Source organism: Falco naumanni, chromosome 5, assembly GCF_017639655.2.
Source record: "Falco naumanni isolate bFalNau1 chromosome 5, bFalNau1.pat, whole genome shotgun sequence".
Classification (NCBI taxonomy): domain Eukaryota; kingdom Metazoa; phylum Chordata; class Aves; order Falconiformes; family Falconidae; genus Falco; species Falco naumanni.
Window position 1 is genome coordinate 23,361,354 of NC_054058.1, and position 26,862 is coordinate 23,388,215.

General features: G+C 43.1%; 1 protein-coding gene across 2 annotated transcripts; it reads right to left on the bottom strand.

Moving 5' to 3' along the window:
* Positions 1–916: 916 nt before the first annotated feature.
* IL17RA (interleukin 17 receptor A) lies at positions 917–24,030 on the bottom strand. Of its 2 annotated transcripts, none has more exons than XM_040595581.1 (13): positions 23,758–24,030; positions 15,237–15,261; positions 13,176–13,322; positions 11,866–11,990; positions 10,649–10,775; positions 8,679–8,726; positions 8,430–8,587; positions 7,109–7,186; positions 6,645–6,720; positions 6,546–6,560; positions 5,610–5,711; positions 4,527–4,568; positions 917–3,909 (listed from the first exon to the last, which is right to left on the bottom strand). In XM_040595581.1, the coding sequence occupies exons 1-13, from the start codon at positions 23,890–23,892 to the stop codon at positions 2,405–2,407; spliced, it is 2,583 nt and encodes an 860-aa protein (XP_040451515.1). In that variant the 5' UTR covers positions 23,893–24,030; the 3' UTR covers positions 917–2,404. The 2 variants fall into 2 exon arrangements, with proteins under 2 accessions (XP_040451515.1, XP_040451514.1); XM_040595580.1 differs by having other exon boundaries at positions 917–3,912; positions 23,758–23,986.
* Between the last annotated feature and the right edge of the window lie 2,832 nt (positions 24,031–26,862).

The window sequence follows — 26,862 nt, forward strand, 5'->3', positions numbered from 1 at the left end:
CCTGTGGCCAACGGACACTTGGCATCCCCCAGGCATTAATCAGAACTTGTATTTTTTAAAAAGCAAGATTGTCACAATAAAATTAGAAACTTGTGACTGATTCTGCTCTTTTTTGCCTCCTTTGGGTGTTGCTGGGCTATTCGGTTTTTCCATCAGGGACCAACAGATGCATTAAAGTTACTTGATTTCCTCATAGTAGACTGCTAAAATAGTGTCTGGATCTTTCCCCTGCAACAAACTTCTTGTGAAAGTCAATTCTGAAAGCTGTAGCATCAAGGGAGTTATTTAAGAAGGGAATTACTAAGGCAAGAAAATCCAGATAATGCTTCTGAACTTCCTATTTAAATGATTTATAGTCATTCATACCACTTTAAAAAGGCTCATAGGGGGGAAAAAAAATCAGATTTACATGTTAATTGTTGTAAGATAGAAGAAACTTTTAAGTGGGATCATCAAGATGACAGTTATTCACATAATCTGAGAAATAGGTTCTCACTGGAGAAGCACCGAGATCACAGCTGCCTCTTGCTCAGCTCCTGGTGGGTTAGGTCCTGCGCAGACAGGAAACAAAGGTGGCACCCAGTCTTACACCTGGGTCCGCGCAGGGACTGTCCCTTTGTTAGTCTTAGAGACCACAGAGAGAGCAAGCTGTCTTAACAGTCCTGCCTCACTGAGCAGTCCTGCACAGAAATTACAAACATCCCCTCTTCAACACCCATTTTGAAGGACCATGCACTTCCCACACGTGAGGGCCCTCAGCTGTATCCAGCGCAACGGGTTACAGCTGCAACATTTTGCAGGAATGTTTTGACATGTCAGCCAGTTCAGTTCTGGCTCAGATTGCTGTAAGAAATGCTAACATAAGGAGTTAGGCAGAACTGAGGATGTAAAAGTGTTTAAGTAAATATAGCCAAAAAGTATTCTTGCTTTTTAATTTAAGGAACAAAACAAGTTATTAACAAATACAATTATAAAATATGCATAATACAATATGGGTTGCAAGTCAAAAGAACAGATTATCTTCTGAGGTACCAGGTCTTTAAACAGCTGAAACAAAATTATCTTAAGATTTTTGACAAGTAAACTTAGAAGGACAGGAAGATGACAAGCTTGTCTGAACACAAAGGAGAAAGGCCTGGATGTATTTGTATCTCACAGGCTGTTATCCAGTGGGCTGGACTGAAGAAATCCTGGTAACAAACAGGGTAAACACCAGCCCCAACTAATCTGCTACCCCGTTGGTGCTACACAGGCCAACATGTAGTCACTCGCAGGGAATAATTTTTTCTACTGCATCAAACCCCGTTTTTTAAAAAACCACTGGAACTGATAGAGTTACCATCACTGCTCCTGGAAGATGAACTCAGTCTATTAAGTATTTCACAATGGTTACCCTGAACTTGAGTTTATACCCACATAAGTACATCTTATACTTGTTTTAGCTCAGCCTCCCCCAATTCAGTTATAGTCTCCACTCTAAACCAGCATCTACTGAAGCTACACTTTTTTCTCCACCAAAAGAGTCTTTCATTTCCTTAATTGTGGTCACCATCTACATCTTCAATTGGAGTCTTCCTAGTGTTAAGATATCCAAAAGCAAACAGCACTGCAGCAGTGTGTTATAGAATACACCAGATTCACCTGATCCAGTAATTCTCTATTCAGCCCCAGATTCTTCTTGTAATTGTATAATGAGCCTGAATCCCATTTTTTGGTCCACCATCCCCTTCTCCCTTTTCCTCCTCTTGCTGGTTTTCAAGCATGTACCTCCCCGTAGGGAGAATTATGGAGACTCCCAATTTAAAAGTTTATCCAACTATCTGCTCAGTTACTCCACTTGATTTCCTGAATGGCCATGGAAATGCAGTTGCAAATGAATGAGTGGCAAGAGAAAAAAAAAATCTCCAGATAATATATCGACCAGGTAGAGACAGCCCTAACCTAACTGAAGTTTAAGGCACATCTTTAACATAGTATTTTCAACAAAATATTTAACGTGTATTAAAATGGCAACGCATTTTGCCACATATCTGCTTTCCAAACCCTGGGCATGACTTCTATCCAGTGCAATAGAATCCGTACAGCTGGAAGGCACAAGTGGATGAGCCACCGTAGTTCTGACCTCCATCAGTGAGGACTCAACATAATACATTTTCCCAAGGAACAGAACTGCTGCCTGTTCTTTCACGGGGTGGCTAATAGTCACTACTGCTCTCCACAGAGACTAGAAGCAACCTTACCAGTCTACTGGGCAATCCTGCCTCCTAGCAGCAGACAGGAAGACCCAACCAGTAAGTAATTTATAATACAAGGACAAGGGCGGTGTTGGAAATGCAGTTTCAGCACTGTGTAGGGTACCACCTTCCATCCCTGTATTTCAAATGGAGCACATCCTAGACAGAGCCTAACAATCCTCCAAGGATTGGCCAACATCTACCACCTCAGCTGGACACCCCCAGTCAGAGCTCTGTTGAACATCCTGGAAAAACAGCTGCCGCTGGAGGCTCTTTAGACTGTTCAAGACCTCTGGAGAGAGTTCATTGAAGACCACCTGTTTTTCCTGATCCTCTTCCTCCTCCTCCTCTTCCACCTCCTCCACAAGGTCATCAGGTGGCAGAGGAGAACATCTAGAGATGTAGCCCTGGTCTGACTGCACTGACTGTCTTTGGTCTTTGCATTGGTCATCAAAGACCAACTGGTGTTGCTTGCCCGCCTCCTCTTGGCAGAGAGATCGCTCTGAAGGAATGACACTCTGCTGATAAAGAGAGTACATGAGTCCATTCAGATGGTGTCTCAGTTCACCTAAGAGGTTTGGAGGACCCTGGTCATCTATTGCTGAAACTTCAGAGTCATTGTGGAGGACGACATTCCTCATTGGAAAGCTTGTTTCCAGAAGAGGAACTCCTTCCATACAGTCCTCATTACTCAGCACATGATGACCAAGTATATTTCCATCTTCTGTGGAAGAGACTGGTTCCACTACCTGAACTAGAGGAGCCTCATCCACAGGAAGGACCATAGTCTGATAAGTTGGATCCCCACATGAATTAAATTGAGGCTGCAGTTTACAGCCTCTGCTTTCACCTTCATGCATGTGGAGGTTGATGACATAGCAGTTAGGGTCAGGCTCCCGTAGGTGCAGCTGGTGTTTCACAATTCCACCTGGTTCACGTAGCAATGAATCCACCTGACTCTCTCTGTTTTGGGACTGCAACTCTTCATCATTATCCAAGCAGATGGTTTCTCTCTCAAACCAGTCTGGGTGCTCAGTCTGCCAGTTCTTGAACTTTTGTACTGCCTCTTTCAACTTCCTCCCACTAGGGGTATCGATGTAATTTTCAGCTGTGATTTCCTGGATTCGATGGATGCGCCCAGGTTCAAACTTCTCCAAATCCTGAATCCGAAAATAAATATCCTCAAACTTGTCCATCAGTTGGTACCTGGATGTGACGTTGAACAGATCAGGTATATCTTTCTCACTACTTATTCCCTCAAAATAGCAGACTATATACATTCCAAAACAGGCTGGCTTCTTGAAGTCTGGTAGGATCAAATTCAAGGCTGGGGTGAACAGGTCTCCCATTGGCTTTTGCTGATCTTGCTTGAGACACACAGGCTCACTCCCAAGCATGGCCTGCCATTTGGCCTGGGTGCCCCGTGAACATAAGATGATGATCTTTGAAGACAGATCTTCCATTTCCTTCTTCTGTCGAGTAAGCCAGGGTAACGCCCCTAACTCTGAAATCTGATGATCTTCTAGCAGATCTAAGGCTACAGCAGTGCCACAGACTGTCATCAGGAACTCTGCAAACTTCAGCACCACATCCACGTACAGCAGGTGATCAGCAGAGTACACAATCCAAACCTTTCGGGGCTTCAGGGGTGGCAGAGGAAGGTCGGTGTATGGCGCTGCTGGAAGACAGAAAAATAGTAACCCCAGCTGCATTCCCAGAACTGTAATGCTGCAACTCAGCAGCAATCAACATAGGAGAATATTAACAAAAGATTCTAGCAACTACTGGTTTTGAAGCTGTTTTGGCAACACATGCCGACAACATCTCATTGTATAAATTTAATATGAAAGTCCAGACAGTAGATCTGTGATTTATAATAATGCCTTGTTTTTGTGTGGTGAAATGCCCTGAACCATCCAACAACACACCAGCTTCAAGAGGCTTGCAAATGTTGCTATATCATCTGCTGGAGAGCCGAGTGCAACCACCCCAAAACAATCTCCTATTGCTATTGTTTAGATGATTAGCAAACGTTCTTTTGCCAGTGCAGCCTCAGCTGGGTCAAAAGCCTCACCACTTTACCAAGCCTTTGTGCCCTGTCTGGCAAATACAGCATTCCAAATTCCACATGCAAAGTTTTTTCTAGTTAAACAGGAAGATCCTAAGGCTACCTCTTAGTTTTGGGAAGCACCTACAAAGTAGTAAAGCCTATGAAAGCCCCTTCTGGACAATTGTGTGAGACTTCCAGAGTGCATTACATTTGTCTGATAAAACACAGGCAGGACATCTTACCAGTTTGCAAATCATTGTGGTTGCATTTCCCTCGCAGGTGTCCTGGAAGGGAAAGAAAGTCACTGTCAGTTCTGAAAACATGAAGTAAGATTAAACCCTTAAAATGACAACACCTTCCAAAGATTAGCTTATAAAAACCCCATAATCTTTAACTATGCAGGGATAAAACCATGGGGAGGGAGAAGCGTAATGAAAAATATATACTAAATGAATGAAGACTCTTCTACAGCCAATTCTGCTGTGTACTGCACTGTGCTTTTCCTTTGAGAGGAGAAGGAATGCACTCAAACCCAGTTTTCTCCATCTTCCCCAGATCTGGCCAGTCTCAAGAAGTACAGAACCCCCAATTGTTTTGCTACCTCTCCTTAAAGAGAGGAGGATATTTTAAAAATAGCTTTTTAAAAGAGGCTTCTCTGAAGATGTGACTAAAATGTCCCTAGCTGCACCTTATAGCTAAGTTTGATGTTAAGAAATTTTCCAGATTTCCAATTACTCCTCCTCTCGGGTAAAAAAATATCCTGGCAAGCTGCAGTTTCTCTATGACAACTGTCTCATGTTTGCAGCACAAAACCCCCTAGGAATTAGTCCTTAAGTATCCAATTTTCCAACCTGCTCAATGTCAACCTCTGTGCCATGTTTTTCTTCTTCCACATTAATTGAAAAACATTATTTAAGCTCAAAAATTGTGTAAAAATGGATTTTGTAGAGGACAAACAGGAAGATTCTGTCCTGAAAAACTCTTACCCAATGCAGGAGAACAATAAATGAAAAGATATCTATAGCAATCCGCAGGAAACAACACTGAATTAGGAAGTTCCTTTTTTCCCCGCTTCATGAGCTCTGAAGCACTATGAAAATGGAGTATCAGATGGCATAACCCATGGAAGGCTTTACTTAACTAGATGGATGGTATTAGGATGTTACAAGTCCTATGATGTAGAACAGAAGGTATTTATGTAGGAATTAGCTCAGTGGGAAGACATCAGAACAGCAAGGAAGAAAACAGTAGTAGGAATAGGTACAGAAGTAGGAAAAATGTATTTTAACATTGAATCTTTTCTTCCTAGCTGGTTTGAGTCTTACCTGCTCGTTTTTTGGTCATACAAATCACACCTGCTATGACTGATCCCACCAGTAACACACAGATCCCAGTGATGCACCAGTAAAGCCATATAATCATATCACCTGGAGTACAAAAACAGTGCTCAGACATTGCTTTACACAAATAACAGTTTCACTGAAAAACAGAAGTTTCTTGAGCAGCAGAGGCCAAGGGAGAAGGACCCTGGCTCTGCCCAAAACCATGGGTAGTCCAGCACTTCCCCCTTACAGCATACCACAGCCACTTCTCAAAATGAATTCCCACTTTCATGATGATGCTCTACACCATAAACTTGCTCCACAAAGAACCATATGTGCAGCACACTGAAAACACAGATCAATAACCTTCCTCTAAACAGCAATGTTTATCCAGCTTTGACAGGCATGCTACCCATGTCCTGCCTGTTCATGTAATCCATCTTAAAAAAAAATATAAATAAAATCACCAATTTGGGTGATGCTTTTTTTTTTTTAAATCTTGGGCAAACTAGCTCCTTACAGGTGTTGCAGCAAAAAAACCCCACCAGCAAATAGTTATGCACATGATTTATCTTGACATTCATAAAAATGAATATATGCAAGCTGTTATCTCCAAAAGCTGCTTGGTATTATGCAAATGTTTTAACACTGAGCAAAGTGACAGAAAGTATTTTATATTAAGACTCTTCTTGTCAAAACTGTTCCTCAAAGAATTTTATGCAAGTGAAGTAGCTCTACAAAAACCTGCTCTAAGGTTCACACTGCATACAAATACTTGCCTCATTAAATCATGAAGTAACTTAAAATTCATTCTGAACTCAGTGTTAAAAGGGGACATTTCCTGCCTATTGGTTTGTTCCCAGGGAGGATCATTTGTTATTCTACATAACGGTAAAAGAGCAGCAAAAAAAAATTCAGGGTATTGGAAGAACTTCTTACCTGATGGGTCTGCACCTGCAAAAGACAAGAGTAACATTAAAAATTCAGCTCTGATCCGTACGACAATGGGAATCTAATTTACAGAAAAGCAGTTCTCACTTGGAGCTGGTGAACATGGGATGAAAGCAGAGTGTCTCAGACAGTCTGTGCCACAGTTCGCAAAGAATGGCTGAATCTGCAGTTGAAAAATTCAGAAAACAGAAGCTATTCTTAAAAGCAATTCTGCTCCCCACCTTACTTTCCCCCTGCCTTGACAAGCCTTGCACAGCGACACAGAATTCTTGCATAATATATTAAGGCAGCAGTGAGCTCCTGAGGCTGAACACTTGCCATTCTCATTCCATAGTCTCTGACTTGGCAACCCTGTACTACGGAAAAGCCACTGTCTGCATAGAATATCTATTAAAAAAATAGTTTTCAGCCATAATCATTGTTTTCATGATGCAAATAATTAGAGATTAGCCAATCTCAGAACAAAACACTGTGCAAATCCCCATAACCTTCCTAAACTGCTCAACACCTTGTGGTGAAGGAAGGACACAGGGACAACACTGAGACACTACCTGTATTTTGTAATTGCAGCAAGCTCTTATGTTCTTCTCTATTTTGATTGTGACATTCACTTGCTGTTGTAGTCCATCCTGCAGAAATTAGATTCAAGTTATAAAGGAAGAAAACCAGATGAAAGCAGGATGAAAGAAAAGGAGTTGATATGAGAATACAGAGTAGCCCAAAGCAGCAGGTTTTTTTTTTTTTTTCCTGGAACAAGAAGTCCACAGAGAACAAAATGGATAAATGGTCTAGCCAGCATCACAGCACATCTTGTGTGACGGACACGGTAATACAGTTAAGACAGCAGGCTAAAGCTGCACAGGTAACAGGAAGCAATTAAAGATGTACATCATATAACTTCAAATGCGTTAACTTAAACTTACAGTTTCTTAATGTAAATGTCTTCACTTATTTAATGTGTAAACATTAACAACTTTTCTCATTTAATTAAAAACAGCTGTCAACACTGGTGCTTCTGACACTAGAACAAGCAAGTTGCCCTTGTTACCTGCTACATACAATCAGTATCACCATAATCTAAATCTAGTCTTTACAATGACTAGCAGATACATACTCCAAAGTGAGGTATATTCCCCTCTACCAAGAAAATATGCACACAGCTGTACTTGCTGTGCCAGTAATAAGTTGTATCATACCAGTGCATGCAGTATGAAGGGTTTTAAGTGTGGAAGGAATGGAAAGATTGAATAAATGAATGCCAATATATCTCCCCTTGCCCAAGGAAGGGTGGTGTGTACTAAGCATTCAGCATTTCTCCTCCCTCAGATGACTGAAGGGGAACATTTCTTACATCAGAAGACACTCTGGATCTACTTTGAACTTCTCCACAACACCGGCTGTAAGACCTACAGGAATTTATTCTCAGTTTGATTGCAACATTATTAGAAAATCACTCATTCATGATCTAAAAAATTTAATTAACCTCCCCATCACGTTTGATGAACTACTCAATTTATTGAAACTTTGCACCTCAGTTTTGGTTGATTGATTTAGCCTTATCCCCCAGGCATTGTCTTGACAAAGGTAATAAAGCCCAGATAGTTAAATATCAAATTTTGGTTATCTTTGCAGATGTTTACAGACTGCTCCATGCATTATAAAACCTCTTTTTGATCTTTTATCGACCAAATTCCTGAAATAAAAGTTCCTCTTTCCAAAGGCAATTAAAGATCTGTGAAAATAATCTTGGAAATTGCTGTTCAAGTGCATTTGTTACATCTCCAATATAATGGTTCAAGTCCTTGTTTAACAACTGTTAAACAAATGTTTGTCTAAATTACCACATGGGTTGTCATTTAGGAAAGCAATTACCTCAATGAAATCACGTGTGATCATTTTACACTTCTTCTCATTCAGAAAACTGGCCACATGAATTTGGTATCGGGCTGATTCCATCCACGGGTTAAAGCTCACAAGCAGAGTTGTATCATCTAGACTTTTACCTTGGATCCTGGGCTCCCACAAGCTGCCTGGAAGTAGTGCAGATATTCTCAAGTTTCTCGGCTGTCAGAAATATTTCAGAGCACCCATGTCTACATAACTCAAACAATTTTTTTTTACCTGTCTTTATACATGGGATGGTTCTTTTCATCAGAGAGTCCTTGCAGTCTGCAAAAAAGACCATCAGTGAGTAGTCAGGAATGTTATACTTCCACTTCAGAAAAAAACTCCATTTACCTTACCAGAAGCCAGACACCTAACCAAGCCCTCCTGGGTCAGTAGAGATCTTTGATCCAAAGCAGCAGCAAAATTCTGCAGCAGAATAGTACTGGTTTCCAGTGTATAAACTAGCCCCTCCACTGATGTTATGGTGGGTTTTTTTCCCCCCAGAACCAAGATTACTAATAAGAAAGACTGAAAACATACAATACTTACAGCAGTAATATTTAACAACCCTTGCTACTTTAAGACTTGAGCCAAGAGGGTCACAGTGGAATTAAAACTTCATATTGACCTTTGGACCTTGTAATCATGCCACTACAATAGATTCCTCTGAAAGCATTCTGCCCCAGGAGGACCAGGAGGCTGGAATCTTTCTTGATCACAAAACACACCACCGTTTATAATTCTCTTTGCTTCATTTAACAGATTGGTCCTGTTCTTTGGGACTTTCGTCGGAGTCAAATCCAGAGTTACACATTCAACATTTAGCAATGTAGGATTACAGCTTAAACTATGTTTCTCCTCCAGGGTTTGGACAAAGGAAAAGGAACAACTCCCTGCTTAAACATTCCGTATCTTAGATTTCCAACTTTCAAAGTTTGAAAATTTACAGTGCCCCTGTAATTCACATGTAATCTCTAATCAGCAAAGCTCCCTGCAACTGCTGAGCTTGACACAATGCATTAGATTTCTGAACAACAGTGGAGGATAAAAGACAGGAAGTTCTTAAGAATGACAGGTATAAGAAAGGATAAGAGGGCTGAAAACCAAATGCCCCCTCTTCTTTTTAGCTCACATTGACTGACAGACCACATTGCCACTCCGTAACTACAAAGTCACATTGACAACTATAAGCAAGTTAAGAAGAAAATTATGATCAAGTTTTCAAGCTCTGTATTGAGTGCCAAGTATTTATAAACTAGGCAGCACAGCCAGAGGGCACTGCAGATGCTCAGCATCTTTGGGGAAAACAACAAAAATTATTTCTAGTTATAGGAAAATTTTCACGTACACAAGAAAGGGTCAGGCACTCAGCTCTATCAAGTTTCTTGGTAAATTATGCCTAACTGCGCCTTTGAAATCAAACTTTAAGATTTAATATTAGAAGCCAAACTTTACTCCTTCCACTCTGGAAATTCTGGCCTGTACTTCCAGCTTCCACAAGCAGAAAGGTAACTTTGAAAGATCTCATGGTGAGCAAAACCAGCACTGATAGTCTGCAGAGAGCATGGAAGATTACTCTACAGCCCCATTCATGTAGATGAAGTTTCTTTGTGCCTGCTCCCCTGATGAACATTTCAGAAACAAAATCCAGGAGCTGTAACTTACTTTCAAACAGCCCCTCAGAGGGGCACATATATGAGTTTTCAGGTTTAACTATGAATTTCTCTTTAGCCACAGCTGTAGCAGAATTATTGACAAACACAATTTCTCAGAAATCAGAGGCCCAAGTCCTAGGCTTTGTCCAGCTTTCCAGAAAGCATATACAAAATTTTATAGCAGTGTCTTTCATGTACCCACTATAGTCAACCAGAGTCAAAGAGTCTGTCCTTCACAGAACAGTTCCTCCACATGCACCTTATTCCAAGCAGAGATTTCATAAACTTCTGGATAGATGGTGACTTGTAGCACAAATGATATATGCATTTTGGATATATACTGCAAGGGTATTGTAGCTAAGGCTAGCACCATGGACTTTCCAAACAGCAATATTCAGAAAGGACGACAGGTTTTTATAATACTGTCACCTTATTGCCAAACACGCTCACAGTTCATGGATCTGGTCTGGAACAAAGCCTGCAACTTACAGATCTACAATCCACTGCAGTCCGAAGCGGAAGGCTTACGTGAGCTAGAGCATCTCTTACCAGGTATTGTGAGAGACATGGACTTGCAATTGTAGTCTCCATCTACACTCAGTTTGGGCAAGTGGTAGACAGTCACGTGGTAAGTCTGGCCAGGTTCCACTTCAAAACGGTCAAAAGTGAAATTCCACTGAAAACAAAATGCATTCGTAAGGACTTAAAATGAGAATGTTGTTCTATAAAGGCATTGAAACTAACAGCTGAGTTGGCCCTGTTCCACTGTGTTCCTTCATCCCATATGACCCACCCTTCTTCTGAAGCTTGACTATTAAAAAAAAAAAAAGAAAAAAGAGTCAATGGAACTCAAGTATACCAGTCCCTTGGTCTGTCCCAAATTCTTCTGTTCGGAAGGAGAAAAGTAGTTATTCCTTGGAATCCTCACGCTGATACAACAGTCTTATGCCAAACAACTGTGTGGAGTTTCTACTAAATTACATTTTGAACTAAAAGGAGATTTAGGCTAAAATATGTAGTTTTTGAGATGGGAATTTGAGTCTAGTATGAATCTTTCAGTGCTATGCAAGTGCTAAGCATTTAAAATTGCACTTATACATACATAGTCTGTACCTGGCCATGCCATGCATATTTTCTTAGATCTATACTGTTTTCCACATCAGCAATACTGTGCAAACTCTGGGAGAGACACACTAGCTCCAGATGGTAAGCTAACTATGGCCAGATTCTGTGTGGTAAGCAATGAACTCCAGATTCCTATTGTTCATAAAGGGAGCTGTGGATGCTCAGCATTTTTCTGATGCACTTCCTAGACTGAGTGTAAGCTGAAGGACCACCCCCAAGCTTGGTACTTCCCTCCACCGCAAGAGAGTGCAAGAAAGAAGTGGAAGTAAAAGGAAGGGTTGGGTTAAAAAGGCTATAAATGTCACAGCTGTCAAGCAGAACACAAACCCTCCTACAATTATTTGCTTTAAGCAACAACCAAAATGATGCCACGTGCTAGGCACCGAGAGCAGTAATTCTTAAACCCTGAAGGAACAGGAGAATGAAAGAGAAACCAAGATAAGCAACTTGTATGCGGTTACACACAAAAGTAAAACTGGAAACAGCAGGTCTCAAGTCCAGTATCTATTGTTTCATCAACTCTTTTAACTGGTTTGTACTTTTTTTAAAAAAATAAAATGAATAACCTCATTGTGTAGGGCAGTGAAAGCAGAAACAAACCCATGGACTAGAAAACTTAGTTTAGAGCCCTTTGCACTCACCCGGCCTCCATCTGGACGGACCTGAAGTGGCAAGTTGTTCTGGAAGTCAAACTGAGCGCAGATTTGTTGATTGCTGTTCACTTGCATCACAGCCAGCTCTGCCCCTTGGAGATACTGGATGCTAGCTGCAGGCACAGCGACAGAGATATGTCATCTGCACATCTAGAGATTGCAACACCCACAGAGATTACTACCGTGCCTAGTCTTGTCACAGTCTGACTCCTTTGAAGTGCTGAGGATCCCCACAAAGATAGCAATGAAAAAGTGCGCGTACAGGTTGACTAACAGCACTTTCAGCTAAAGGGTTGCCCTGCATGGCAAGAGCTCCATCTGTGCAAATGAGGGGGTAAAGTAGAAGGCAACTTCGTAATTCCAGACACACTGGCAGTTCCATAGGTTCAGTGTTGTGCTTAGCTCTGCCTCTCAAGGCTGCTTCGTGCACTTTGGGCAACAAAGCAAATATGCTTTTGTTTTGGTACAGACAGTCCCAATGAGAAAGTTTATAACCATAGCTACAGAAAATGACTGGGTACCCGAGTCACACCTGCTTCTACATTACTATAGCTATACTGAAATAACAACTCTGTATAGCCCTCAGACACAGGCCCTGCAGAAGGAAGAAATGAATGTGTTTAAGTCTGTCTTGAATCAGTGCAAAACCATGGACAAAAGCAAACAAGGGAAACATCATATACAAACAGTTTGTACAGTGAGAAAATGTGAATTACTGGTCCTCATTTAGGCTCCAAGCAATGAGACAATTATTCCTCTGTCAAGACACATGTGCATACAGGAAACCTAAGCTACAAGGACTACATTACCTGAAATGGGAGGAACTTGCACTAGGTTAGTAGTGTATGCGTTATTTATGCACTGTCAAATTAATTCTCATTTCTTCAGTTTGTAGATGCAATTCCCCTGCACGAGACTGCTGCAGTCATTACTATTCTTGAAAAGGTGATGCTTGCAGTGTGAACCTCCTTCCTCCCCTTACTACAGTGGTAAAGCTGTGGGCCACTTGATTCCATTTTTACCTGCTCTTCCCATTTTAAATGTCATTACCCCATACTAGTGGAAACATTTTAAACTCTTGAATACGTAGCACACTCAAAGCCCTATTTCAATCACTAAGAAAAATAAAAAAGCATCCCCCAAACCAAACAACATGAAACAGCCAAACCCCCAGATTTCAAAGGTCTGCTTTCATGACTAGATCAGTGAAAGACTTCAAGTCATAATTCTCCTCCATATCCTTACTAGATCATACCCAATTGCTCCTCTCCACGTTCACATTAAACAACACCACTTACCATCAGTGGCCACTTTCCATTCTATTCGAAGCACAGGGAGCAGTTTTCCATCTGTCTGTTGGAAAACGTCAGAAGAGACATGAAGACTGCTTGGAGCAGAAGGAGTCCACGTGGTAACCTGCAGCCAGCTTGCCTCCATGCAGGTACCTGTCCAGCAAATGAAAACCAGCATTTAAAGCAGGGCCGAGGAAGCTCTGCTTAATTGTAATTATGGTCCGCTCTTTGGGTCAGGGTTACTCAAGAGGGCAAAACTGGGTAACAGACTGCTTGCTTCACAGTTCAGAAAGGCAGTTTTCAGCAAGCAGGTTAAGTTTTCTGTAATATTACGAACTCACTCATTTTAGTAACTTACACTTCCTCTTTTCCTTAAAATCCATTAGTAATTGCCACAACCAATGTAGTCAGGCTAAACAGGTCAAGTAAATTTACTCAATATCTCCTGCTGCAAGCCCATACATACTTCACTGCTGAAACAGACTGATGTCAGAAGACCAATCATTCTTCCAATGATAACAAGTCTGTAAGCTGCCCAGGGAAATTGTTCCAATAGTTTATGACTTTGTTTCAAAACTGCCTTACTTCTAATTTGCCTATGCATCTGACTTTAGCTTCGAACAACTGCCTGTTAGGCTTTTTCTAAATTAATGAGCTTTCTGGACAGAAAAATAATTTATGCTAGTTAACACAGTGTTAGGGAAAACTGGTTCTGTAATCTAATCAGAAAATGAAATCGGGTATGACAGGCATTAGACAGACATGATAGACTTTTGTAAGACATTTGACTTATCAGAGCATATTAAAAATAGCACAGTCAGGCCACCCCCAAAGTACACTTTCAGTCTTTTTTGCTGGGTCATTGATGGGAACAGTAGAAAGTGGGCACTATCCCTTCTTGTAACAGCATAGTTTTATGCTTAGGAAGTAATTAGACAATCCTCAAATGCTCATTCTACCAAATAATATCTATAGAAAACCTGGTAAGATTAAAGTACCTTTCAGAAAAGAGTGTACTGAGCACTAAAAAACCCCACAGATCTTTCCCCTACAGCAGAAAACCATAACAAAAACCATAAAGCAAAATTTAAACCAAATATTCAAATAAGGCAGCATTTTAATGGCAGAGCTGCAGTTTGGCTTAGCTGTGCTGTCAAGCTGTATTCCAATGGCCATCTGCCAGTGGGGTATATGATCCAATCTGATCCCACCCAATCCCTCTCCTGCCAGAAAAGTTTAAAATCTGATTATTTTCAGCAGTTATCTCCCCAGTCTGGCATGCCAAGCATGCCTAGCTACAAAAATACTTGTGCCAGTATGATACAGGATTAGGCACTGAAGCAGAAATGAGCCTGCTTAGAACAACTGCAAAGAAAGGCCAAGGAGTTCTGTAGCACCGTCCAGACACCTCTGCGTACCAAACTGACAAATGCAGAACAGTCTCCTTTAAGAACATTACCCATAATTATGCTAAAGTGTTTCAGATGCATGCCATCACTAAGACTCAACCTCTTACACTTAATAGGTCCAATCTATTTGTTCAGTGGGACTTAGAGTAACTCTAGTTTCCTTTTCCAATTCATAGATTCACTTAGGTTAGAAAAGACCTTTAAGATCATTTAGTTAATTCACTGGGCTTTATGCCAAATAATTTACATCAATCACTCTCAGCTGCACCCCTTTATGCCCCTTTCTATTCTAGTTCATACATTAATTTTTCATCAAGTACTATCATACATAATAGCTTGTAATGAACATTTACTAACAGATTTGTCCTAAAATTCCCATTTCTTTATAAACTGACCATCCCAGCTTTAAACAGAAACTAAACAAGTTGGGTTGTGTTCTATCCAACCCAGCCCCAAACTCTATCCTGAAAAAGACAACTTCCCACTCTTTTTTTAGCTGGAGCTGATTATGGATCAAACCACACACTCTCAAAGCAAGGCATGATAGCAGTGCTTCACTTTACATCTCTGATTCTAGCAGGAAGAACTTGTTGCGTGAACTCAGATTGAAACAAAATAATGCATGATCTGATGAAAAAAAAAGAAAAATGTTACTTACTATTTCTTACGAGGCAGTTTAAATCCTGTGGGGGAAAAGAAACAAGAATATTACTCAGAATAGAAACTGGGTTGACAGTAATTTGCTTCTGGTTGGTGGTAGGAAGAAAACAGTTCAGTGAATAATGATACATACAAACTGAAACCATCAGGAAACATTGCACAAAGTTGTTAATCACAAAACCAAAGGACACAGGGCATGAAACCTGTGCACACCAAAACCGCGTATGCGACAGCAGTAGTTGCCGTAACAGAAAGAAATTGAAAGGCAAAAATGCAAGATGATGATAGAAAAAAACTTCCAGAATCCAGGACTGCGAAAACAGAAACCAATGTGTGACATGAGAGACTGCTTGAAGTAGATGGGTATGTTTTTTTAAGCAAAAATGCTTTAAGTTACTGCTGCCCGGCAGTGATCATGCTGGCAAATCTTGCAAGGTCTAAGCCCACCTGACTGGAAGCACAAGCTCTCTGCAGCTAGGCTTGCCACTGAAGTACTGCCTTATGTGCTGCCTACTGCAGGGCATCCCCTGAACAGAAAGTTACATCAGTTACGGCTGGCCTTTTCCCTTATGACATATTAAGAAGCAGGCAGGGGAAAAGACAACATATAATAAGTGCCAGGCTTGAAAGCAGATATGGTTATTTTATTCCCTAGAAATATATTTGAGAGGCAACCCATGAAGGAAAAAAAATAATCAGAATTAGACTCTCTTTAAATTAAATTAAGCATGTCCAGAAGTTATGCGGACTCTGCCTGGTTTCCCCCTGGTATATATTGTTTATACTGTAAGACCTCATGGTCACCAGGAAAAAGCATGTAAGCTTGCTTGGTTAATATGATGCAAAGTCCTAGTGACAAGGAAGTCTGAAGTTTTCACTGACTTAGTAAATCAAGATGAGGGTTAGGTTTCCCCCTAGTCACTTCCTATACCTTGACACATAAAGGTGGATGTTATTGTCACACTGTTGCCAGAACATAATTCATTCCAGTGGAGGAGGCAAGGCAGTGGGGCTTTTAGCTTCTCTGCAACTTACTAAGGTAAACTCCAAGTGTATTTGGGGCTTAGCTTATTAATGCTGTGTAGCTGTTGCTATCCAAGGTTGTATTTGCATTTTCAGGGACGCGTGCTTGAAAGCCAGCCATGCCTTTTTGGTAGTGAACATGCCCTCCAGCATGGCACGGAAAGCTGAAGTTCACAGACACCGAGTTGGCATAAGACAGCATCACTGCCAGAGGCACAGCCCCAGACCTCCCTTCACTTACACCAGCACTGCAGCTTGCCCTGTGCTGGCACAAGCATGTGTGTGACCATGTGGGCACCTGGCTACAGCCTGAAGCAGACTCAAGGGAAGGAAGGGAGGTCAGCTGTGAAACAGATCTTCTGCCCTCCTGCACCTCTGCTCCTGCTTGTATGGTAGAGGTAGGGAACAAGCCACCAGACATGAGGATGAAGGTGAGCACTGCTCTTTCTGTGCTGGCCTTTGTCTGCTTGTAACAGGGTAGAATGACATCCTACTTTTAAAGCATTCCTAGTGAAGGCAAAACATCAATTAATAAGCTTTCTCTTATTTGAAGGAAATAAAAAGTATAAGCAATTGGTGAAATCGGGTACCACAAGCCGCGCCAAGCAACTGATTTCAAACAAACAAGCAGAGTTCCAGTGACTATGAAAAAAATACTTCAGGCATTAATGCTCACATTTCAACTAATGTATCTATGTTCTGACAAACCTGAGCGAAAGCAGGCAAATTTAGCATTAAGCTTCTCATGCTTATATAGAAAAATAAAACCTGAAAAATCTCTTCCAGGCTTTTGTTACACAAGTCAAAACAATACACAGGTATAAATCCAGTTTTCAGGCACCCTTCACAAGAAACACATCCACGCTCCAATATACTACAAATGTACTCAAGACAATAGGTATATTGAGAAGGATTCATGCAACACTTAAGCTATGTAATACTGACCAACTTTGTTATTGTTTAGGAAACACTTCAAGCCATTCAAAGGAAGGTGTCTGCCTTATTGGCCATCCTGAACTCCTAAGTACACACAAATGTATGTAGCACTTTGGCTGAGAACTGAACTTTGGTGAAGAATTGTTTTCCTACCAGCAAGCTTGATTTTTCAAAATGAAATCACCTTTGGTGCACTAAGTTAGGACTAAGGCAACATCCCACAGTCAGAACAAACATTCCGACTACTTTTCACTATAAATCAAAGTTTATATTACAAATGAGGAAGGAAGGGGAATAAACAGTGACACACAACCCTTCCTTCTCCTTCACCCACTCTGTTCTCTTCCTTTCTCCCCTGACCCCCAGGTGTAAGCAGGTCACTTGCAGAAACCACCTGCCTCTACCTGCATCTTTGCTCTGGATCTTCCCAAAGTTTTGACCTCACTGTTGGATCCCCAGCTTCAGTGCTACCTTGTGGCACTGACAACTCTGGCAACACCCAGAGTCTTGCTAGATAGAAACCTTGAGATAAGCAGCCCCAAAAGCTGTGTAGCAGTGCCCTGCGCAAGGCAGAGGAGCTCTAACATAGCCAAGACCAAACTAAATCTATGAACTTAATGTCACTGTGTAAGGACATGCAAGAGGTACTTGCAGACATCCTCCATTGAGTATTTAGATCCTATCAGACTTACGGAAAACTGGTTACAAGTACAGTTAACAGAAATGTTATTGCAGTTTTGTACCTCCCAAATCAGGTTCCTGCCTAACTATCTAACAATCACTAAAAAAAAAAGTTCTAACAACTAGTATGGAAAAGCAGATTAAGTTATGAAAAAAATTTACTCCCAACACTCCAAAATGCTTAATCAGGCTTTCTTAGGTGAATTACTTAGCCTGACAATGCCCCTTGTATAAAGGGGTGCAGTGGACACAGCCAGGACCACTGACCCCAGCTGACTGAAGGGATACCCCAAACCATGCGACAGCAATAGAAGCTGGGGGGAGGAAGAGGGGACATCTGAAGTTACAGTGGTTGTCTTCCCAAGTAACCATTATATGTGACTGAGCCCTGCTTTCCTGCGGATGGCTGAACACCTGCCTGCTGATGGAAAGTAGTGAATGAATCCCTTATTTTGCTTTGTTTGCACACACAGCATTTGCTTTATTCAAACTGGTTTTATCTCAATCCACAAATTTTCTTGCTTTTGCCCTTCCAATTCTCTCCTCATTCCACTGAGGGAAAGAGTGAGTGGCTGTGTGGAGTTATGGGGTGAACCCACAACAAGCAACAACAAAAGGCTACTAACCATGGTTTTTTGTTTGTAATTTAATAACTTCTGTTAAAACCTACGACTTCATATTCAGTTATTTTGTCCTCCTCCTGTTGCAGTTATCAGCGATTATTGTAAATTGCATCACAATAAAGCCCTTAATTATAAGGCATTATTCACCTGAGGAGAGGCAGTATCTGCTTTGAGTGTTGGTGTTTCTGTTTATTAGCAGACAAGACATGGTTAAGTGCTACATCTCACCTTTTTTGTTTTATGATCAATATGAATATTGAACCAGCACAGCTTATAAACGGATCCTTTCTTCCTCCAGGTCTATTGTCCCAGGGAAAGTGTTCACAATTACGTTCCCAGCAACAATGAGGCTGTGCCCTTTCCGATATTGATTAAAAAGCCAAGAGCTTAATCAGGAGCCATCAGTCAGTTTCAGAACTGAAACTTGACAGTTAAGACATCTTTTACCTTTCAGCACCGGGTTTCTACAGGGACAAACAACAATAGTTTTTCTGGCGTTTTCACTGTTTCTCAACCTCACTCAGGATTTTCAAGGGGCTACCTACACACGTTTTTTTCCTACTCCACACTAGCTTGTTTACCTGCTGTGCCAGTAACCATTTTTTGTGTGTAGCTATGTTGGATTGTTTTAAGCTGCCACCAGTTAGTCATGAATTTAGCAGGTTTACCACAAGAAGGCAGAAAGGATTCTCCCACGACACATCAGCCTGAACAAACTCAATTGTTGGTCCACACCCTTCCCAGTTCCCAAAGCGCTACAAGGATAACCTAAGAGCCAAAAATGCCCAGAACAACAATTAATCCAGCCAGGAAGTCCTTGCTATTGGCGTAAGGAAGCAAAGATAACAGGAAAAGATAAAGCCATGATGCAGGCAGATATAACAACCCCAAAGGATACCTAGGAAGCAGTTACAATGAAAACCCTCACCTCCTTTTTGGATACTGCTCAGGTGGGCTGGACTGCAGCTGAAGGCACACTTTTATATCAAGAAAGTGCAACTCCAGAGAATGATATTCAAAAGCCAGGAAGCTTTAAAGGAAAAGTCGTTTTTTCAGTAAAATAAGTCAACTACTTCCAGATTTGCTATCTCCTCAGCACCAGGGGGAATACTTGCTGGTTTTCCCTTGTAAATATCCAACCAACCAAAACCTTATCTGATGCATTGGCTCAGAGTGCACTAACAAAGCTGTGGTCAGCAGAAGTATTTAACTTAGTTTCCCTACTTCAGCAACCACAAATTTAGATTATACAATAGAAATAGTTAACAGCCACGATTGTTTCTGCTCACCCACATAGAGCTAGAAGCATGTAAGCAGCACTGACAGAACTGAGACATGTCAGTCCACATGCAACAGACAAGTAGACAAACGGGAAGAGAAGGAACAAAAATGAAGAGCTCTGCAGAAAAGCCGAAGATGGAGCCCACAGTCAGGCAACATTCTCTGCACATTATTACAGAAGGGGCTTAAACTGAGATGTTCTCTTCTCATCAGCTTCCTATTGCCTTTCAGGCCAAACAAGCAAAGCTACAGACGTGGGAGGGATAAATATGAGAACAAGATGATTGTGAGGTGGTGCCCAAAACTATTATTAGCAGAAGAGGACAGGCACGGTCACTCTTACTGTTTACTTGCCATATTTTCACAGAAAACTAAGCAACATTTCATTCATTCTTTTCTTCTAAGATTGTCCTTGCTTTTGACATAAAAAAACCCAACAGACCATATGCCACGGAGAATCATATGAATCTGAAGAAAACAGGAAACTGATTAAGAGCACCATGTCATAACAATTCAATTAAATTAACAGGAGGCCAAGATTTCCCAGCAGGATGCTGTGGTAACTAGCAAGAAAACTGCCGTGAGCTGGGCAAGCGTCCAGTTTTCCTTTAAAGAGCGGCTGCTGATCAGGAAGGGCTCCAGCTTTCCAAAATCTGTCTCTCACCTATAAGCCATTCTACATATCTTCTGAGGCTTGGCATATTTGAAGTTTACTGCAGTTTCCCTTTCCTGATTCCTTAGTTAAAAGAAGGAAAGATAAACAGGCCATGAACACATTGTAGGAATAACTGCAGAAAGTTGATTTGTTTAAGGCTGCTAGGAAACAACCATCTTTTACAAAATTACTTTGATTTTTTTTAAAGCTGTTTTCTCTATAGTTTCTACGTTTTTCCTCCTGCCCTCATATAAGTTATCAGCAAACTCGAATCCAAACTCAAAAGTTGATGTTTCTTCACAAAAATCAGTTTAAAAGTTTTCTTTATCATATTTTGGTAGTTTTGATCACTGATCTTTTTTATGTTGATGTCTGGTAGTTCTGGTCACCAATGCTTTTCACGCCAAGAAGTCCAGAAATATTTTAGTGGCACTAAGTGTGACCATGGTTTATGGTAACATCCTACACAACAAAACTATGCCACAGAGGGGAAAGAGAAGTTAGTCAATAGCAAAAGGCAAAATTAACACATCTGTCAAGGAGGACCAGAAAAAAAAATAAAAATATCTTCCTCATATGCATTGCCATTGCTCATATTGATGAGACATGTTACATCAATTCTTCTCCAGATACTTTGAGTATCCATCAAGCTGGCAAAATAGATTTCTATGATCAAACTATGTACACCTATCCAACCCCTTAAAGGTAGCAGGGTTATAAACACTGCACTCCTCCAGGACACTGAGGTGTGCCATGTCAGGAAACAGTTATAGCCCAACGACTGAACACAGTGATTAAACACTTGATGGTGAACAACTGGATGGGTATTTAAGCTGTGGGATGTTTTTCACCTGTGCATAGAAAACACCCTGAACTCCACCTCCCTGCAGATGACATATTCAAACAATAGTTACTAGAAGGAACTGGATTTGCAACAGTGCTATTCAGCCTTGCAGCTGAGCAGGTTTGATGGAGTGGTGGTGAACAGGGCCCATTAAGTGCATTTGTTGGCATTTTAATAAGATGTGAGCATTAATAAGTTAATGTGAAAGTGAAACTAAATGCTCAGTGTCTACCAGTACTGATACAACACTTTCCTACATTTTCCCTCCACCACTCCACCTCCAAAACAGCCTCTGCCACGTGAGACTTTGGCTGAAAAAACTGCTATTGCTCACCCTGACCTACTTACAAGTTCAGCCACAGCAGCGCGAGTGTGGTGGGTTACAAAAAGGAAGTGGGTCTTACCAACCCTGCTCAGCAACAGTTTCCCTTTTCAACCACACTGCAGTCACTCATTGGAAGGGTTACCAAATCATCCTCTGAAAACACTGCAACTGATAAAAGGAAGGGGAAATTGTTTTCAACTGTCATAAGTCAGTTGATGGTACTTTTTCATATATGTGTCAGCAGCTTCACAATTGCTTCTAAAGAGGTTGCTTATGGGCTTAAGTTTGTCCGCATTTTAGAAAACGGCTGATTGAAAGAAAAGGCCGAAGTAGCAGGCTTACACATTCACTGATCTATGAGCACAACCAGAGGGTGGGGCAACAGATTTCCTCAGTCAAAGCTGGTGATGTACTGGTGAACCCCCCATCAACTTACTGTGGTTCATGTTCCCTAGAAAACAGGAGCTACGGCCAGGAAGAGAAAGTCAGTCAACGTCCAAGCATTCAAGGACTCAAAGAAACTCTGTGATGTATTACTTTCAAGCTCTCTGTGACTAACAATGTTTGGGATACTCATGGTTATGTTAGATGCCTAAGCAATATTATAATGTCTTCTTTCCCCTTTTCTAAGACTTTGCATTTTGTACTCCACAATGCCCAGCCTAAAGTAAAATTGCAGAAGTGGTCTGTTTTCTTGTGGTATTTTTAAATAGGAGTGAAGACACCAGAGGTCAGGTAAAACAGGGGTAAGTTAACGGTCAAACTTTAGGAAAGGAGGCAGAATAGACAAGGGACAGGAAAACAATATAGAAGCTTTCATCCCAAAGGACATGTTTTGGTTTATGTATACCTACAACTATATCTGACTAGCTGCCTTCACTAGACTGCTGAGAGTGCATCACGACACATAAAACTGTCTAGCTTAGAAGGCAGTTATCCTGTACACACATGCACCGCTGTTAACAGAAACAAAATTAAAACCAGACTTCTTCCCCCTTCTACACACTCTTTACATGTCTCTTACACAAACAAACCCCCAGAGAGAGAGAGAGACTAGCTAGGAGTTCATACTTTGGGGTGCCAAAGTTAGTTCAGGTTGGTTAGTTTGCTTCGTATATATAGACACCACATCTGCACCTCTTAATGTGGATCTTCTTCAGCTGGTTTCACAGGGAAAAAAGGCAATCAAAATCTGCCTTTGATTCGAAGTATCAAGTACATACAGTATTTGTTTACCTACTGCTCCAGCAGAGATGCATTGCTTCCTCCTAAAAACCTCTGGGCTGCAAGGAAGAGGTTAAAACATGGAGTACATTAGGCAATCTCTGCTACAAGCGAAGACTCACATCCTGCTCAGTAACTTCAGGCAGTTTTAAAAGCAAATTTCAGCCCCAGCCACGGCCCCTCACAGATGTCAGTGGCAGGCGTTTCCTGGCAGCCATCACACGGCCAGGCTAACTCTGTGGTACTCATAATTCTGGTTTAACGTTAAGTTAGCGCAGTTGCACACAGTGCGTACAGCCCACATCAACCACAACCAAGCCCCCAAACCGTTCAAAACCAAGTACCGGCTCTTAACCCAGCAGCGCAGCGGACACCTGGCTGAGGCTGCGGCCGGGCCGCAACCGCCACCGACCGCGGCGGGGCCGAGGCCACCGGGGCCGGCCAAGAGGGCTCGGAGGCGGCCCCAGGCACGGCCCCCCCGCCGCCGGCCCGGGCCGTGCCCCCGCGCCCTGGCTCCGGGGCGTTTGCCCCGCAACACGTTCCGCTCCCCGCTCGGGAGGGAGCGGAACCGGCCCAGACCCCGGCCCCGGCCGGGGGCACCGCGCCCCCTCCCCACAAACCCGTTCCCGGGTGAGGGAGACCACGCTGACACCCGCACCGCCCCAGTCGGGAAGCCGCTCCCTCACCCCAGCTTCCCGGCCTCCCGCCGCCGCCGGCTCCTCGTCCCCGGCCGGGCCCCGCGGGAACGCGCCCCCCCGCCCCTTCGCGGCCGTCGGCGGCGCGGGACAGCGCGGAAAGCGGCCCCCCCGTCCCTGCGGCCGCGCCTGGCCCGCTGCGGGCACCGCGGGGACGCCGCCGGTCCCTGCCCGTGCCCCTGCCCGGCCGGCGCCACCGAGCTCCCGGCGCTCACCACGCCGCCGCGCTTACCGGCTGGGAGCAGGTGAAGGGCGGCGCGGCGCCCAGCAGCAGCCGCAGGGCCGCACCGGCGGGCGGGATGGCGAGGATGAGGAGGAGCAGAAGCAGAGGGAACAGGGGCAGCCACCGCGTCCCCGGCACCGCCATGGCCCCGCCGCCACCGCCAGCGCCCCGGGGCTTCCGGGCTCCGACCTGGGCGCGGGGCGGTGCGGGCCCTCACCTGAGGAGGGGCCGCCGCGGCGAGGCGGCGCTACGGCTGCGGGGGGCGGGGCCCCGGCTGCCCGCCCGCCCCCTGTGACCCCCGTTTCGCCCGGCAGGGCGCGGCCGCGAGGAGCGGGCGGGCCGCGCTGGTGGCGGCCGTGGCCTGCACCCGGGAAGGGCCCGGCCTCCCGCCCTGCCTCGGGCTGCCGTGAGCCCCGAGCGAGGCCTGCCGGGCGGTGCGGCCCCGCCGGAGGCAGCTCCTTGGGTGGGGGTAGGGGCCGGGGAGCCAGACCTGGTTTTACCCGGGGTTTGCCTTGTTGGTCACGAGCGGACGCAGCAGTCCCCGGGGCCTGCAAGCTCATCCTCCCTGGCGCAGGCCTCTAGCTCCGGGTGAATGCCGTGAGGTTTAAAAGCCAACAGCAGCAGCGGTCTGCAATTACCCAGTAAAAAGCGTTACAGGTGTATTGCTGTATTTTTCCTGTCGTGTGGCTATTCTAAATGCACCCAGTTCACAGGAGGCTGCGCAAACCTTTCATTCACTCCTGATGCTCACTGCGTTTTGGCTGTCTCACAAGTTTCACCTGGGGGTTTCACACCATTCTTCATACCACAGCACACCCAAACTGGCTTTCACCCGCTTTTTGCCATGGTTTTCACCTCATGGTTTTTCACACAAAGCCGTAGCCCGGCCCTGGGGAGCTCAGCCGGGTTTCCAGCTCAGTGAGCTTTTCAGCAAAGCTGGACCGTGTGCTGGGCTTTGACAGCCGTCAGCATGGCAGTTTCATAGGGTTCTGCGGCAGTAAACGTCTAACTGGGGGTTGGTTTGAGCTTGGAGATAATGAGGTTTCTGGTGACCCTTTCCGCCATTCCCACACCTCATGCTGATGACACCCACAGGTTTCAACCGCTTCCTGGGTTTTACCGTTTCGTGACACCACTGATTAATAGTAGCAGCAAAGCCTGCATGTCTGACATTTGCGTGCAAGTCAGGGAAAAAAAATAAACACATGAAGAAAAATATTCTTTTTTCTTTAGACATTATTTTTCTCAATCTTATACCAATGTACTTGGACTGAGTACACTATGATTTCTAGTGCTGTGGCAGGAAATACAGTGCTCAGCTGGCTTTGCAGCATAATCGCTTGATAACCATGGTAGAACAAATTTGTTCAATCAAAAAGTAAATGCATGGTATGCTACTTACTATCGTCCCGTTATCTTCATGGCTTATATATATATATATACTAATTACACTATATTTAGGCTGCGGGCATTCATTTTTTGTTGCATACGCTTGGTAAAAAAGAATCCTGTGGAGAAAATGTTAAGTGTGTGGTTATGCATGAGTCACACTTTGGACATCATGACATGGCAGAATTTCTGTAGTGACAACAGTACAGAGAGTGCTTGGATTTCCTTAGTTACTGTTTAACAGGGCAGGGTGTGACTGTCCAAGACTGTTCTGCAACCCCTTCAACACGCGAGAGAGCCCACGAATGCGGTGGGACTGCTGGTGGGAAATAAGGGGCTGCGGGAAGCTGTCTTACTTTTCAGCCACTGCTGAGAGCAGGGAGCAATGTCAAAGGAGTTCTGATAACATTTACAATATTAAACAAATTGGACATTGTTTAGAAATTTATTAGCAATTTTAAAATAACATCATTCCTTAGATAAAAATGCAATCTTACAGGAATATACATTTGTCCCACACAGAGATGACCCTATAGCTCACTGGTGGGCCATTTGCTCTAACTTTCCTCTGTTGATTTTAAAACGTGCGAGAGGGCAAGACGGACTCTGGCACTGATGACAGGCTTACATGACGGTTACAAACTGTACAGCATTATTTACAAAAGCATTTCTGTGGGTTCATGAAAACTAGATATAAAATTGTGGAAGGAGGTAAAGAATTGAGATGGGAAAGGGCTTGGGTTGAGGTGCAAGGTAAGGCTGGGAGGGTGGGAAGAGAGTGTAGGGAAGAGTGGGAGAGGAGGCTTATATCTGGACTGATTTATACTTGAGAGAGGTCATTTTACAGCTCTGGGCAATTCAAATGAAGGCAAAACACTTATATTTATCAACATTTATAGCTGATGATCAGAGCAGGAAATGGTGCTCCAGGGCCTGAACTTAAGAGGTGCTGAGGAACCCCATCTTCCCTGAAGTCACTGGGAAACACAGGTATGCAGTACTTTGCTGGGCCAGACCTAAACCTTGCAGATGCAGGCCAGATACAGTATCCCCCAGACCTTAAACAGATTTGATCCTGCAGTGCTCAGTCTTTGGTGCTGACGTGAATTCAGACTGAGGGAGAGATTGGCTCCTAAATTACACTTTCAGTCCTGAAACCAGACTAGATTCCAACCACTTCTTGCTAGAATTCACCCAAAGCGACTTAACCCTTGCTCTACCAAGCGGCAATGGTTTGGAGGGAGGTTTCATCATTCAGAATTGTTTTTTAAGGCAGTTTTAAAAAGTATCTCCCCCTTTTTTTTGTGTGTGATGCAGCAATGTTTGTCAAAGAGATATTTACAATCTCTCTCCTCCTCTGAAATCTTCCCACATTTAAACTGTCAAGACTGAATAAGCCTGAAACAATCACTTCTATGAGCAATCATAAAGTTGATGATGTTTAGATAGTATTGGCTGCCAGTCTACCTAGGTGCTTGAAATGGGAGCAGACTGGCTTAGGATGCTTGAAATATTAAAAGCATTGCAGCCTGTTTGGGAAAGAGCTTGCATTTTGCCTGGCTGGGCAAAATGCAAAGCGCAACAGAAAAACTTGGGTATTTCATTGTCCAAATGATGAGGCTCATGAATGGTGTCTGAGTTTGCGGATCTGTCTTGAATAGGAAAATGCTTTGGAAAAGGGCTCTTCAAATGCCGGCAGAAAAATCTGTTGTCAGGCGAGCAGAG

Excerpts from the sequence above, each read along its gene's own strand:
- IL17RA (XM_040595580.1), bottom strand. The coding sequence starts at position 23,892 with ATGGCGGTGCCGGGGACGCGGTGGCTGCCCCTGTTCCCTCTGCTTCTG. Across the intron at positions 8,727-10,648 it reads CATGTCTCTCACAATACCTG|ACTGCAAGGACTCTCTGATG; the intron begins GTAAGAGATGCT and ends TCTTTTTTGCAG. Across the intron at positions 6,721-7,108 it reads GCTGCAATTACAAAATACAG|ATTCAGCCATTCTTTGCGAA; the intron begins GTAGTGTCTCAG and ends TTTCAACTGCAG.